Raw genomic sequence first — 14,352 nt, 5'->3', positions numbered from 1 at the left:
ATTAAAGAAAGAATAAATCCTGCCGGGCGTGGTGGGCACGCTTGTAATCCCCACTCTTGGGAGGCGGAGACAAGAGGATCTTGCAGGTTTGAAGCCAGCTTTGCTGGCTTAAGAGACCCTGTTTCCAAATAAAAATATAAAAAATAGGTGTGTGGGAGTGTAGCCCAGAGGTAGAAGGGTTTCCAGGAACCCCAGTACCACCAAAAAAAGAAAGAAAGAATAAATCCTAAAGATACAAACTCTGTACATGACTGAATTAATTTGTTCATTTATTTTCAAACAAATTATTTGAAGCAAATGCATTTGTGAACATTACAGACGTGAGGAGAATGACTTAATGGCTGTGGCCTGGCTTTGTGCTCTAGGGTGGGGAGCCCTAGTGGGATGCTTGTGGGGCTCTGAGCCTCAGGCTTGTGCCCCAGTGGACTCTAGGACAGCTGAGCTGGGCCCAGGAGCAGGTCAGACGGAAGCAGCCTGGAGTCCCAGGGGTGCGGGCACCCTGGACATGCTGGGGCTCTCCTCCCCTGAGGGTCTACTGTAGAACCAGTGATCAGGAAGTTCAACTGCGCTCGCCCTCCTTGCATTGCTGGGGTTGCCATACGTGACAGTACTTGGCTAGTGTGCATCCAGGAGGGAAAGAAGCAGCCTTTCTGCAGCGGGGAGTGACTGTCAGCCAGGACCGCACAGTAAGTCGGCTGCGGAAAGTCGCTGGCCTCGGCACCTGCCGCAGCCCCTTGTGGCCCCGGCTTCTGTGCCTCCCTCCCACAAAGTCCCTCTACTCTCATGGGCACCAGCACTTGGGCTTTGGGGACTGATTTGTAGCCTGGCTCGTAAAATATATGTATTTCTAGTTGGGCTAGAATTTTATGGTACATAAAAGCCCACGAGCTTGTAATCTCAGTATTGGGAGGCTGAGACCTGAGGGTCACCAGTTCTAGGACAACCTCAGCATCACAATGAGACTCTGCAATCTAGACATACTCTGTTTGGAAACAGTATAAACAGGGCTGGGGTGTAGCTCAGGTAGAGTGCCTGGTTCAGGCCCCAGTGCACATGTGTGTGCATGTGTTTCTGCTGTTCTGTTTTTGTTGAGAGAATAGTGCTCAGGGCTTTATGGGCAGGACATAGCCACGCCTGTGTCTGGAGCCGCAGGCCGTTCCTGGCTGCATGCAGTGCCCCTTCTCTGCCTGCTGGCCTGCGGCAACACCAGCACTCAATGACACCTTCCTTGGTTTCCACAGGGCACGATGTTCGCACGTGGGCTGAAGAGGAAGGGTGCCGACCAGGACGACGACGGGGAGGGTGCCCTCGCTGGCTCAGGCACTGCCCCTTCCTACAGCCTGCAGCGGCAGTCGCTCCTGGACATGTCCCTGGTCAAGCTCCAGCTCTGCCACATGCTGGTGGAGCCCAACCTCTGCCGCTCGGTCCTTATCGCCAACACGGTCCGGCAGATCCAGGAGGAGATGAGCCGGGATGGTGCGTGGTGTGCGGCAGCACCCCAAAGTGCAGGCCGGGCGCCGCTGGACCGCCTGGTTTCCACGGAGATCTTGTGTCGCTCGGCGAGGGGGCCGGCAGGGGAGCACCCTGCTCCTGACCCAGCAGGCCAGGGGCCTGAACTTGCTGTGGCACCAAGGAACCCGCAGAGCAGCCTATGGGAGGTGGACAGCCCTCGAGAAAACAGAGGAAACTTTCAGAAGTCGCTGGATCAGATATTTGAGACCCTGGAGAGCAAAGCCCCCAGCACGGTGGAGGAGCTGTTCTCCGATGTGGACAGCTCCTACTATGACCTGGACACGGTGCTGACAGGGATGATGGGCAGCACCAAGGCCGGCCTCTGTGACGGGCTGGAGGGCTTTGCTGCAGCAGCCTCGCCTCCCAGCTCCAGCTGCAAGTCTGACCTGGCTGAGCTGGACCATGTGGTGGAGATCCTGGTGGAGACCTGAGGGGCCGTGGGAAGGCATTGTGCCCGAAGAGCTAATCATGTACTCTGAGCCCACAGATGCGTGGGGCACTTGGTCCTGCTCGGCTCTAGGTTGACTCAGAGTGCCCTGGGACAGACTGCCGCTAGCCAGGGCGGCACCGGCCCCGTGGGAGGCCGGGCACGGTCTCCTGGGCACCAGGAGCTGTCCGCCAATCTCAGCCCTGGCTGGGTAGCATCTCTTCGTGTGCCTGGCTGCTGCTGCTGTGGAGGATGGGGAGCCACAGACTGCAGCCAACCCCATTGAAATTTAAATTTAGATAGGTGAACTTTTAAAATTAAGTTTTATATGTTTTGGGCAATATTTTGTCTTAAGATATTTTTTTAAACTTTTTATACTTTATCTCTAGATTTTTTTCAGCTATTTTCTTAAAAGTATATTTTTTGTATCGACATCCTCTGCTGCTACATTAGACTTTTATATAGTCTAAACAATTGCAGTTGGTATGATTCTTTTTTTAAGGTATAAATAGAGACTTTTTTAAGGATAAGCTTCACTACAACAATAGCTAAATGTACTGTGGTTTTCCACTTGAGCTTTACGTATGAACATTCTCTGGTGTTCTGTTACAGAGCGCAATTAAAAGGAGAGCCATGCACACTTCCTCCCAGGATCTACTCTAAGCCATGTCTTGCAGACTTCTGTGTAGATGGAGGGTTTTATTTATGCCTATTTATGTGTAAATCCCACTGATGGTGAAGGCCAGGGGTGTGAAGTCTTCGGAGACTGCAGCGCCTCAGACAGGAGGCCAGCCCTGCAGCGTGGCCTGCTCTGGGGTGGCTGGCAAGTGCCCTTGTAGAGCAGGTACGTGGGCTGCCGTGCCCGACGCATGCATGTTTGGAAACTGTTGATGTGCTGCCTGAGCGCCCTCTACGGCAGCGCTGGAACAAAATCGTATGGTTAAACTTAAGTCTGGAACGAAAGAAACCTGACTTCGTGTCACTTATGTTCCCTTGGTCCTCAGAAGTGAGCTGGGTGGCCTAGCCCGCAGATGGTGGCTCATGTTCAAGCCAGGCTCCCACCCCACCCTGCCTTTCCTGCGCTCCTGTGCTTTCTGACTAAACACCTTGGAGCCTAAGAGGGTGTTTGCGCTCATGCACCTCACTCTCTTGATTAAAAAGCTACCTGACACAGAATGGACACCTGTGGGAACCGCGGTGCGTACCCCCGAGCAGCCTTTCAGTTTCCTGGTCCTCTGTAGATGCAGGGAAGGAAGACTCCCCTTGGGTGCACTCAGTAGGCTGTGGACTGTTTGTTTTTTTTTTTTGTTTGTTTTGTTTTGTTTGCGGGTCTGGGGATGGAACCCAGGGGCATTTGACTTTGAGCTATACTCCCTGTCCCATTTTTTATTCTTTATTTTGGAGCCGGGTCTCACTGAGTTGCAGAGGGCCTCATTAAGTAGCTGAGGCTGTCTGCGAACCACAATCCTCCAGTCTCAGCCTCCCGAGTGCTGGGATTACAAGCGTGTGCCACCACGCCCGGCTTACATTTGTTTTCTTGACCTCAGCAAAACTTCCTTTACCTTGTTCTGCATCTGTCACCTGCCCCAGGTCCAGGGGTGTTGGCTTGGGGCAGGTGACGTGCCAGGCCCTGGGGCACCAGCCACGAGGCTGCAGATGAGCCCATCTGCATCCTACCCACAGATGGCCTCCTGGCCTCCATGTGTGTGAGAGAGAACGCCTGGAGACTGAACCACCCAGCTGTATTCTACCCTTGGGTACAGTCCCCAGCCTCTGCCCATTTTTTCCTTTGGGGTTTAAAACAGGGTCTGGCTAGGTTGCTGAGAATCTCACTACTTGCTGAGGCTGACAGCAATCCTGCGATCCTCCTGCCTCGGCCTCCCCAAGTACTAGATCACAGGTGTGCGCCACCATGCCCAGCCTCTCCTAATCTGAAAGTGTCTTTCGTTGGGGGAGTTAAAGGGTGTGTGATTACAGTGATAGCCCTAAAGTAATACTTTGTGTTCTAAGTATTACTTGCTCTCAGTTTCACCAGCAGCGAGGCCGGCTCTAAGAGTGAACTCTGCAGAGAATGAGACCTGACAGGGCAGGCTGACTTCAGGATGCTTGCTTGGGAAAGTAAGCTGACACACAGGTGTGTGGCTGTGGTCATAGGGAGGGACTTTCACTCTGAGCTACGCCCCAGCCCTTTTTTTTTTTTACTTTGAAACAGTGCCCCTGGGTTGCCGAGAGTCTGAGTTGCTGAGGCTGGCCAACCTGCGATCCTCCTGTCAGCCACGTTCTGGGATCACAGATGTGCGCCAGCACACCGGCCCGCCCGTCTCTGAGGCCCGCAGGGGTGTGAGCCATGAGCTCGTCCCAGGCTCTGCTCTGGGCCGTGCGGGACCCAGGCTCTGAAGCGTGGGCTTTGTTAGCGGGCAAAGCTGAGGGCCCATCAGGCAGTGCCTTCTTCCCTTCTGCGGCTTGCTGAATTGGTCAGGCTCACAGAGGAAGGTGCTTATTCTGCCTGTGCAGAGTGGTTACTAAGTTTTTCTTGCCAAGTTTAATCATATGTAGTTATCTTTTTTTAAATATGTAGACACAAATTAATTGGTTGGGAACAAATTTCCCAAGTGTTGAATAATTTTGTTACAAAATATATATTGCAGAAATATAAATTCCAACAACTCAAATTTCTGTAGTGTTATGGGGGCTCCAGCCAGGCCCTGACTTCTTCACCCTGGGGGGGGTAGGCATTTGATTTTTTTTTTTTTATGCTACTGGGGATTGAACTAAGGGGCATGCTACCTCCGAGATATACCCCAGCTCTGTTTTTATTATTTTGAAACAGGAAGGGTCTCACTAAGTAGCTGAGGCTGGCTTTGAACCTGTCCTCCTCCTGTCTCAGCCTACTGGGATTACAAGTATGTGCCACCACACCCGGCTCAGCATTTGATTTTTAACTAGTTTAAATGGCATGCACATTTATATACACATAGGTATCAAAGTGGGGACCAACCACTAGAGGGCACTGGCAGGAGCCCTGGAGATTGCCCCTGTGAGTGCAGTGTGCTGTGTACAAGGCCTCGCAGCCCTTTTTGTCTGGGAGGTAAGTTAGGTTTTTAAAAGTTGAAAAGTTGCCAGGCGTGGTGGGCACGCTTGTAATCCCCGCACTTGGCAGGCAGAGACAGGAGGATCGCGCAGGTTCGAAGCCAGCCGTGCGCGCTGGCTTAGGAGACCCTGTTTCCAAACAAAAATATAAAAATAGGTCTGGGAGTGTAGTCTGGGGATAGAAGGGCTTCCAGGAACCCCAGTACCATCAAAAAAAAAAAAAAAAAAAAAAGTTGAAAAGTCAAGCAGGCTAATTTTAGCCGGGGCAGGCTTTCTTGGTGCAGGCGCTAGGACGCCGGGAGCGCTATGCCTCCCTGTCTGTAACTGCTCCTCCCTGAGTGGTGTGGAGGCTCCTCTGTGGCAAGTCCTGCTGGCCATTTGGTTTTCTGAGAAATATCTCTCCAGGTTCTGTGTCCAGTTTTTTTTCTTTCTTCCTTTTAGTACTGGGAGTTGAACCCAGGAGCATTCTAACTGAGCTACACCCCCAGTCCTATTTTCTTTTGAAACAGGGTTTCACTAGGTTGCTGAGAGCCTTGTTACACTGCTGAGGCTATCCTTGAACCTGTGATCCTCTGGTCTCTGCCTCCCAAGTACTGGGATGACTTGGTCCATTTTTTTTTTTTTTTTTTTTTTTTTTTTTTTTTTTTTTTTTTTTTTTTTTGTGGGTCTGGGGATAGAACCCAGGGGCATTCTACCTCCGAGCAACACCCCCAGCTCTATTTTTTATTCTTTATTTTGAAACGGTCTCACTGAGTTGCAGAGGCCTCACTAAGTAGCTGAGGCTGGCTATGAACCACGATCCTCCAGTCTCAGCCTCCCGAAGGCTGGGATGACAAGCGTGAGCCCCACGCCCGGCTGGCTTGGTCCAGTTTCTAGTCAGACCACTTTCTTGCTGCTGAGGAGCTGGAGCTCCTTCATCCAGACACAGAGCCTTCAAAGCTGGCTCTGCCCGCACCTGCCCAGAAGCTGTGCTTTCTCATGCTGAGTACTTCCATGTTGTCTTCTAGTTGAAAAACTAAGGAGGCTTTCCTAGACATCTTGCACCAGAAAAAAAGTAAGAATGAAAGAAGGGAAGAGAGAGAGAGAAGGAAAGAAAGGGAGAAACCTGAGTGCCTGTTGTTGCAGGCCCCAGGCCTCTCGCGTGGTGTTGGAATGGCTGGCGGGTGCTGGGGCCAGCCGGGTGTGTGCAGTGCCTACCAGCTCCCTCCTCCCTGCCTGTGCTGTCTGAACTGTTCTGCTGTCTGGGTCAGTTGGCAGGGAAGCGGGCACTTCCCAGGTAAAGCAGCCCCGGTGGATTGTACTGGGACAGCAATAGTGGGCAAGCCAGCCTGTGCCAACTGCCCTGCATGGCTGCGCCCGAGCCCCTGGCCCAGGCCACCTCTGCGACACGACTTCAGCAGCAGTCCTTGCAGAGCGAATGAGTCAGCAAAATGCAGGCTTATCCAAACCCTTTTATTAAGTAAAATTTTACAAAAGTCAGTGCTGTGGCTTGGCTCTGCCCTTGCAAGAAAACAACTGCCTTGGCACATAGCCAGGGAAAGCTGCCCACCTGCCCACCGGGCCTCCAGCCCACTCGAGAAAGGCCTGCCCTCGAGGCTGCTGGGCCGGGCCAGGGGGCGGGCGTGGGTGCTCACACTGGCGGGACGCAGTGCCCAGGAAGCCCGGGCCGGCAGGGCTCCCGGGTGTACTCGGAGCGGTCTCCTCCTCCTGAACACGTGGGTCAGCTGAGCCAGGATGGGTCACGCAGGCGCCTCTGCCTGCTGGCTTGCTGGAGCACACCCACACATCCACTCAGACCTGAGATGGGCCAGCGGCACAGGAGGTTCTGACAGATCCCGGGCACCGACGTGGACTTGGGAAACAGCTCCATTCAAAACAGTTTCCAGTTTGTGGTACCAAACCAGACCAGTAAGAACATGTAAAACGTTTCCTAAGGATGCAGAGTACTCCCGGTGTTAGCAAATATCCTTATTAAAGAATGCCACTTTTAGGTTCCGTGGAGTGAAAATCTTCTTTTTCTGTGGAACGGTGATGTAACGCCCACTTCCATGTAGAGGTGTCTTGAGAAAGAGGCTGTAGGTAATCAGGCTGCCCTGTCCACTGCTGGGTGTCCCTGCAAGCTGAGGAGGGCAGTGGTCAGTACAAGTGCCCGCGACGGAGGCACCTCGGTGTGCCCTCTCAGCCGAGCTATGGCACAGCCCACAGCCGCCAGCTGCAGCCTGCTCCCCGCTCCCCTTTGGCCTCCCCACCGGCCCTCCCCGCAGCAGGCTGGGGGGTGGAACCCCCAGACCTACTTTTTATTCCTTATTTTGAAACAGGGTCTCACTGGGAAGCAAAGGACCTCACTAAGTAGCTGAGGCTGTCCTCAAACTGCTATCCTCCTGTCTCAGCCTCCCAAATGCTGGGATTACAAGCGTGCGCCACCATCCCTGGCTAGACTAGCTTTGAATGTGGGGGGCACTGGGGATTGAATTCAGGGGCGTTCCACCTCTGAGCTATACCCCCAGCCCTATTTTTTCATTATTTATTTTTGGTAGTACTGGGGTTCCCCCGGGCTACACTCCCAGACCTATTTTTACATTTTTATTTGGAAACAGGGTCTCCTAAAAGCCAGTACGCGTGGCTGGCTTCGAACCTGCGCGATCCTCCTGTCTCTGCCTCCCAAGCGCGGGGATTACAAGCGTGTGCCACCAGGCCTGGTGATCACTATTAATTATTTATTTATTTATTTATTTAAAGCACTGGGGATGGAACCCAGGGGCATTCTACCTCCGAGCTACACCCCAACCCTATTTTTTATTCTTTGAAACATGGTCTCACTGAGTTGTAAAGGGCCTCACGATGTAGCTGAGGCTGGCCGCGAACCGCGATCCTCTTGTCTCAGCCTCCTGAATGCTGTGATTACAAGTGTGCACCACCACGCCCAGCTCATTATTAAACCGGGGTCTAAGTTGCAGAAGGCCTAAGGAGCTGAGGCTGGCGGTGAACCTGCAATCCTCCTGACTCAGCCCCAAGTACTGGGGTTACCCGTGTGCGCCATCACGCCCAGCTAGCAGGCTCGCTTTCTTTCCGTTTTAGGACCATGGTGGGCGGGCCACCCCCAACCTGTACTGGGCATTGAAGCCAGGGGCTCTCTAACACTAAACTATCCACAGCTGTTTTCTTTCCTCATTTATCTTGGTACTGTGGGCTTTCCCCAGGGGCTTTCTACCTCTGAGCTATACCCCCAGCCTTTTTATAAAAAACATTTTTGTTTTAGTTTTAGTTTTGGGTTGCAGGAGCCTCAGGCCTGCAGGCGCTCTGCCCGCCGCACAGGTGCGCTGGGAGCCTGCGCTCTATTATACATATGCATATATGGTATGCACCATACACACATACGTGCGTATAGTCATGGACTGCCAGCCACGACCCCTTACGGGGTTCACACAGTGCGCTGGGAGCTCTCAGGCCCGCCGGCCAGGTCTCGTGGGCGCAGTCTCAGTGCGTGGCCCTCAGCCGTGCTGTGCCTGTCTGCCCTAGAGAGCAGGAAAGGCCATTCTGCCCAAGGCCACCAGAGCGAAGGAGGGAAGCGGCGGGACTGAGACCCAGGCCCCGGCCACGCCACTGCTCCCGGCCGCCGCTCCCGGCCTCTCTGGTGCTCTGCTCACCTTGGTCTGGATCAGGGCCTTGCAGTGGTGCAGGCGGAAGCTACTGACTGCCAGCAGGTCTTCAGGTTCTCTGAGGCCGGAACCTTCCAGAACGCGACCCTGGGTTTGGGGCAGACTCTGAAAAACAAGCCTTGTCACAGCCGATGCGGTCGCTCTCTCTCGCTTCCCTCTCACCTGAGCCCTTTACCACGCTGCACTCCCGACTCGCAGTCAGCTGAGTCCTGGACACACTTCGGTCAGTGCCCCGGCTGCCCGTGCTGCTCCGCACATGCCTGGGGTGTCCCCAAGAGGTGACCGTGTGGAGACCAAATCCCAAAGCCCACATCCTGATGGCTTGCGAGGTGGGCCTGGGAGCTGCCTGGGGCTGGATGAGGGCACCATGGCTTTGTGAGGAGCCTGACCCAGGCTAAGCTCGCGGGGTCTCACCGCCTCAGGCACCAGTGCCTCCAGCCTCCAGAACCATGCTCAAGCCGGGCGTGGTGGCGCACGCTTGTAATCCCCGCGCTTGGGAGGCGGAGACAGGAGGATCGCGCAGGTTCGAAGCCAGCCGTGCGCGCTGGCTTAGGAGACCCTGTTTCCAATTTTAAAAAAATGTAAAAATAGGTCTGGGAGTGTAGCCCGGAGGTAGACGGGCTTCCAGGAACCCCAGTACCACCAAAAAAAAAAGAAAAAAAAAACCATGCTCAAATTCACCTCTCTACTTCATAAATGACCTGGTCTCAGGTATTTTACTAAAGCAACAGAAAACAGACCACGACAGTGTTCAAGAGAAACATCATAAGCCGGGTGTGGTGGGCACGCTTGCAATCCCAGTATTTGGGAGGCTGAGACAGGAGGATTGTGGTTCTTGACCAGCCACAGAAACTTCTTAGTGAGGCCCTTTGAAACTCAGTGAAACCCTGTTTCAAAATAAAAAATAAAAACCAGGGCTGGGGTGTAGCTTGGAGGTAGAATGCCCCTGGGTTCCATCCCGAGAACCACACAAAAAAAGAAACGTCATCACAGGCTACCCCTGCCGCTGCCCCCAGCCCCCCACCCAGGAACTCACCCACCCTGCGTCTGCTGCCCTCTGCTCCCTGCTCCACCAGGCAGGCTGAGCTCCCTGGGGAGGGCCGGCCTTCCAGACCCTCACTCACCCCTGGCCAGACGATCCGCCTGCCTTCCCTGACAGCACTCTTGAGTTTCTGTGTTTAAAATTTTCCATGATACTTAAGAATGGAAAAAAGATCTTTGCTCTTTTGGTTGCTAAGAAGGGACCTCCCCTTCCCAGCTACACCCAACCCTATTTTATTTTTATTTGGAAACAGGGTCTCATTAGGTTGCTGAGAGTGTGTCGCCTGGCCTTTAAACACATTCTTCTTCTTCTTCTTCGATACTGGGGTTCCTGGAAACCCTTCTACCTCCAGGCTACACTCCCAGACACCTTTTTCTAAATATATTTTTATTTGGAAACAGGGTCTCTTAAGCCAGCGAGGCTGGCTTCCAACCCGCGATCCTCCTGTCTCTGCCTCCCAAGCGCGGGGATTACAAGCGTGCACCACACGCCCGGCTTTTTTTTTTTTTTTTTTTTTTGCGGGTCTGTCTGTGGGTGGAACCCAGGGGCATTCAATCTTTGAGTTACACCCCCTGCCCTATTTTTTATTTTGAAACAGGGTCTGAGTTGCAGAGGGCCTCACTAAGTAGCTGAGGCTGTCTGCGAACCATGATCCCCCAGTCTCAGCCTCCGAATGCTGGGATTGTAAACGTGTGCCACCACGCCCGGCTAAACACATTTTCTTGGTAAAGTGGGGCGTGAGGCTGTGTTGCCCGCTATGCCTCTGTGTCGACCTGGCTCCGGTTGCCCCTCCTCCGCCCTGGGCTCTGTGGGCCCTGGGTTGATTTTGGGCACCAAGGGCCAGGCGCCCATCACCCTCTTCCCGACGCTTCTCCCGGGAGCACACCAGGCCGTGCTCCGCACTGCTGAGACCTCTCCTTCTGCACTCACCCAATTCCTCGGGTTCTGTGTCCACACCAGAGCTCGCCCTCTCCCCTCTCCTGCCCTGGTGCAGGACGCCTGGCGGCCCACCACACTAGCTGGTGGCTGTCCACATGCACCCCGCCCTGAGCGCCGACTCCACGGCTGCCGGCACACTCTTGCAGGAGCTCCGCGCAGCTGTCCAAGCACTGCCCATGACAAGCAGCCACAGCCTTGGCCCGCACCACCATGCCGGCCCGCCAGTCCCCCGGAGAGGCCTTGACACCTCAGGAACACCCCTGGTTTCTCCCTACTCCTTCCCGGGCCCGGGGTCTCACGCTGTGGCTGCAGCCCGGCAGGCCCCAGTGACGACCCACCCCTGAAAGCACCTTACCTTCTGGGCAGCATTTATGCCAAGGACGACAAAGAGGTTCTGCTGGCAGCGAGAGTCGCTCCAGAGGCATCGTGAAGTCGGCACGGTGCCGGTGCTCTGAAGGGCTCTCCAGAGTCTTCTAGACTCGGAGCTGGAGAAGACAGCGTCATTGAAAGGGAAGCCTTCCAGGCAAGGCCCGGCCTCAAGGCACAGGGACTCAGAGCAGCGCCCTCGACGGTCACTGGGCACTCGCCGCCAGCACCCCCTCCGCCTCCCTTCTCTGCACAGGCACGTGCTCTGGGTTCATTCAGAGGGCCTCAACCGTGCTGACTACAAAACAGAGGCGCACAGTGTGGCAGAGGTCGGAGTGCTGGGAGAGCGCCTGGCGCGTGTGGCCAGCGTGGCTGCCAATGCCGTGGGGCCGGGGTGCTGCCTGATGCTCATACCCTGGTGCACGGGGAAGGTCAGTCCCCTCCCAAGCACCCCAGCATCTCAGAACGTGCCAGCAGCGTCCTGCTCCAGCCCAAAGCCCCCATCCTCCGTCTCCCATGGGTGGCTCCACCAGCTGCCACCAGGTCAGTGTCCCGGGGGCACCGAGCCCCAGGACCACCCCGCAGTGCACCATCGGGCTCTCTAGGGACTGTGCTTGGTAGGAGCGCCCCCCCACACACACACAGCCACCCTGGCCCACTGCGACAGGCGCTGGGCTGAGATCTGACCTACGCCGCTCAGACGTGTGCAGGCTCAAAGGAGGGGAGCACCTCACTCCGACTCTGTAAAAGCACTTTACAGAATGGCCACTGCACACAGCTGCGCCGGACTTTGACTTTCCTGGGAGCTTGGGCCTTGGGGCAGTGCTGGAGCACGCTGGTGCCCTGTGTGCCACTGCCCCAGGGACAGGACTCAGCTAAGTACCCGGCCCGCTGCCCAGGCCGCCGGCTCCCGCTGCTGTGCGCCTGCCTGTGCGCCCACAGGGGCTCCAGGAACAGTGCCCCTCCGGAGGTGAACACAGACGCTGGTGCAGCCTAAGCCCTGCCGAGTAACCCTGGGGACACGGCCGTGCAGAGGCCGCCTGGCCCCAACCCTGCTCATTACCACAGTCTGGGCGCAGATGCGAGGCCAGGGCTTTCTTCGCTGCTTGTGTCTAAGAAATGGTCTAAGGCAGGAACATCACTGGTGCCTTGCTCGACCGCGACTTGTGGAAAAGCAAACCTGAATGTGTCCTCAGAGCCGAAGACAGGCTGGAAAGAAGAATCCCCGAGTCAGGAGAGATGCAGACACCGGGCGGCCTTCTCCAAACAACTGGCTTTGGTACAAATAAACTCTGTGCCTGATCCTGTGATCAGGGTTGCCGTCACTTGGCGCGTGTGTCTGTGTCTGTGTGTGTGCGCGTGTGTGCGCGCGCGCGTGCACACTGCTGGGTATTGAGCCCAGGGGCGTTCTACCTCTGAGCCACACCCCAGCCCTATTTAATTTTTATTTTGAAACAGGGTCTCGCTAGGTTGAGTCTTGCTATTTGCTGAGATCCACCTGTCTCAGCCTCCCAAGTACTGGTGTTAGTGTGGGCCACCACGCCCGCCGACATGGCGCTTTCTAAACACTCCACGCTGTGGAGTGTCACACAACGGCAAGCGTGAGCACGAGCTATCAGGGACTCGTGGAAAAGGAGTGCTGGCAGTCCTGAGGTGCGGTGGTGTGCGCTTCATGGATCCCCACACGTGCCACCTCAGCCAGGGGCGGCCCTCTATGCTCACCTGGTGCTGCTTGCAAAGTTCCTGCTATGTTCAAGTGTTCCCTAGTGTATCGCTCGCACTGAAGACGTGGCTTCAAACAAGTGTCACAGCAGAGCTGACTCTGCTGAGGGTGGGCCTAGTTCCAGGTACAGGAGGACTCTGATTTAGAAAACAGTCTGTCTAGCCAAGCCTGGTGGCGCACTTGTAATCCAACAATTGGGAGGCTGAGATAGGAGGATTGCAGGTTCAAGGCCAGCCTCAGCTACTTAGTGAGGCCCTCTGAAACTTAGTAAAACCCTGTTTCAAAATAAAGAATAAAAAATAGGTGTGTCACTCTGAGGCAGAATGTCCCTGGGTTCAGTCAACAGTACTGCAGAAAGAAAGAGAGAAAGAAAGAAAGAAAGAAAGCAGGCAAGCTAGCTGTCTGAATGACCTTCTATTTCCTTCCTTACTGGCTTTATGCATCTTTAGTTCTCTGTTGGTTGGATGAACCATTTGGAAAAAGGAGAAACGGAAGGAAGAACACAGCCAGCTGAGGGGCTCAGAGCTGGAGGGAGGGAGCCTGGCTCAGAGGCAGGCACCGCGGGCGTCCGCTGAGGCTGCAGGTGAGGCTGGGCTCCCACGCCAGGGCACTCCCCCAGCGTCCCTTGAGGCTCACTGTGATTGTGGGGCTTTAGAAACTGACTCAGGGTTCAGAGGAAGCATTCCTGCCCCATGTGCCTGCTGATGGGGAGTGGGCAGGGAAAGATGGCCCGCCTAGGGGCCCCACCTGGGCTGGCCTCCCTGACAACCTGCTCCCTTCCTGGCCTAGGGGAGATGGGATGCCTGCCCCACTGTAAGGGATGAAAGGTGGGAGAGAAGAGGACCCCAAAGGCCCGCAGCCCCACCCCACCAGGACAGCAGTACGCGGGGTCTCTGAGACTTTCCCACTCAACATGGTACCAAGTAGCAGAAATACCTCTGAAGATGGGTCAGCAGCGGTTCCTGTCACCCAGGATCCTCCCTGGTGCGGCCGTGGAGAACCGAGCTCTTTTGGTGCAGAAGGGGTCCCCGGTGGCTGAAGTTCTGGAGGTCTCTCCAATTCAAGGGGCAGAGAGAATCCAGGCTGGGCTGAAGATTCCCGGAAGCTTTCAAACTCCCCCCAGACACTGCTGAGCTCGCCTGGGTCAGGACAGCTGGCCGCAAGGCCCCCTTCTGGCTCCCAGCTGCAGGCTGTCCCGTCCCACAGAGGCAGGGGCCTGTGGCGGCAGATCCTTGTCCATCCCAAACCGTCACCACTCTGTCCCCCAGCTGCCTGGCAGAGGAAAACCGGGGGCGGTCCCCCAGCGAGGTCAGTCATGGACGCTCCCCCCAGCTCCTGCCCGCCTCCGGAGACATACGTTTGCTGGGCCGCAGCTGCCCCGAGCCCGGGCGGCGCTGGCCAGGGCCTGGGGTACCGGGAGCCCTCCTGTCCTGGGGCGACTCCGCCGGGCTGCCGGGCACCGGCCCTGCGCCTCGCTTGCACACACCGGTGTGTCTGCGTGTGTGTGTGTGTGCGTGTGCGTGTGCGTGTGTGTGTGCGTGTGCGTGTGTGTGTGCGTGTGCGTGTGTGTAAGGGGTCCAGCCCGGCGCAGGGG

General features: G+C 55.6%; 2 protein-coding genes across 2 annotated transcripts; one reads left to right on the top strand and one right to left on the bottom strand.

Moving 5' to 3' along the window:
* Positions 1-1,247: 1,247 nt before the first annotated feature.
* On the top strand, positions 1,248-1,943 carry CDCA4 (cell division cycle associated 4; the record flags this gene model as incomplete). Its single annotated transcript, XM_080708138.1, has 1 exon — positions 1,248-1,943. One exon carries the CDS (start codon positions 1,248-1,250, stop codon positions 1,941-1,943), a length of 696 nt encoding a protein of 231 aa, XP_080564264.1.
* Positions 1,944-6,984: 5,041 nt separating this feature from the next.
* Positions 6,985-12,588, bottom strand: CLBA1 (clathrin binding box of aftiphilin containing 1; the record flags this gene model as incomplete). Its single annotated transcript, XM_080707241.1, has 5 exons — positions 6,985-7,149; positions 8,677-8,793; positions 11,025-11,154; positions 12,099-12,244; positions 12,583-12,588. 5 exons carry the CDS (start codon positions 12,586-12,588, stop codon positions 6,985-6,987), a joined length of 564 nt encoding a protein of 187 aa, XP_080563367.1.
* Positions 12,589-14,352: the final 1,764 nt, after the last annotated feature.

This window comes from Muscardinus avellanarius (assembly GCF_963383645.1).
Source record: "Muscardinus avellanarius genome assembly, chromosome: 12".
Taxonomy (NCBI): Eukaryota; Metazoa; Chordata; class Mammalia; order Rodentia; family Gliridae; genus Muscardinus; species Muscardinus avellanarius.
The sequence above is the reverse complement of the archived record's forward strand: the minus strand, read 5'-3'. Positions and strand labels throughout refer to the sequence as shown.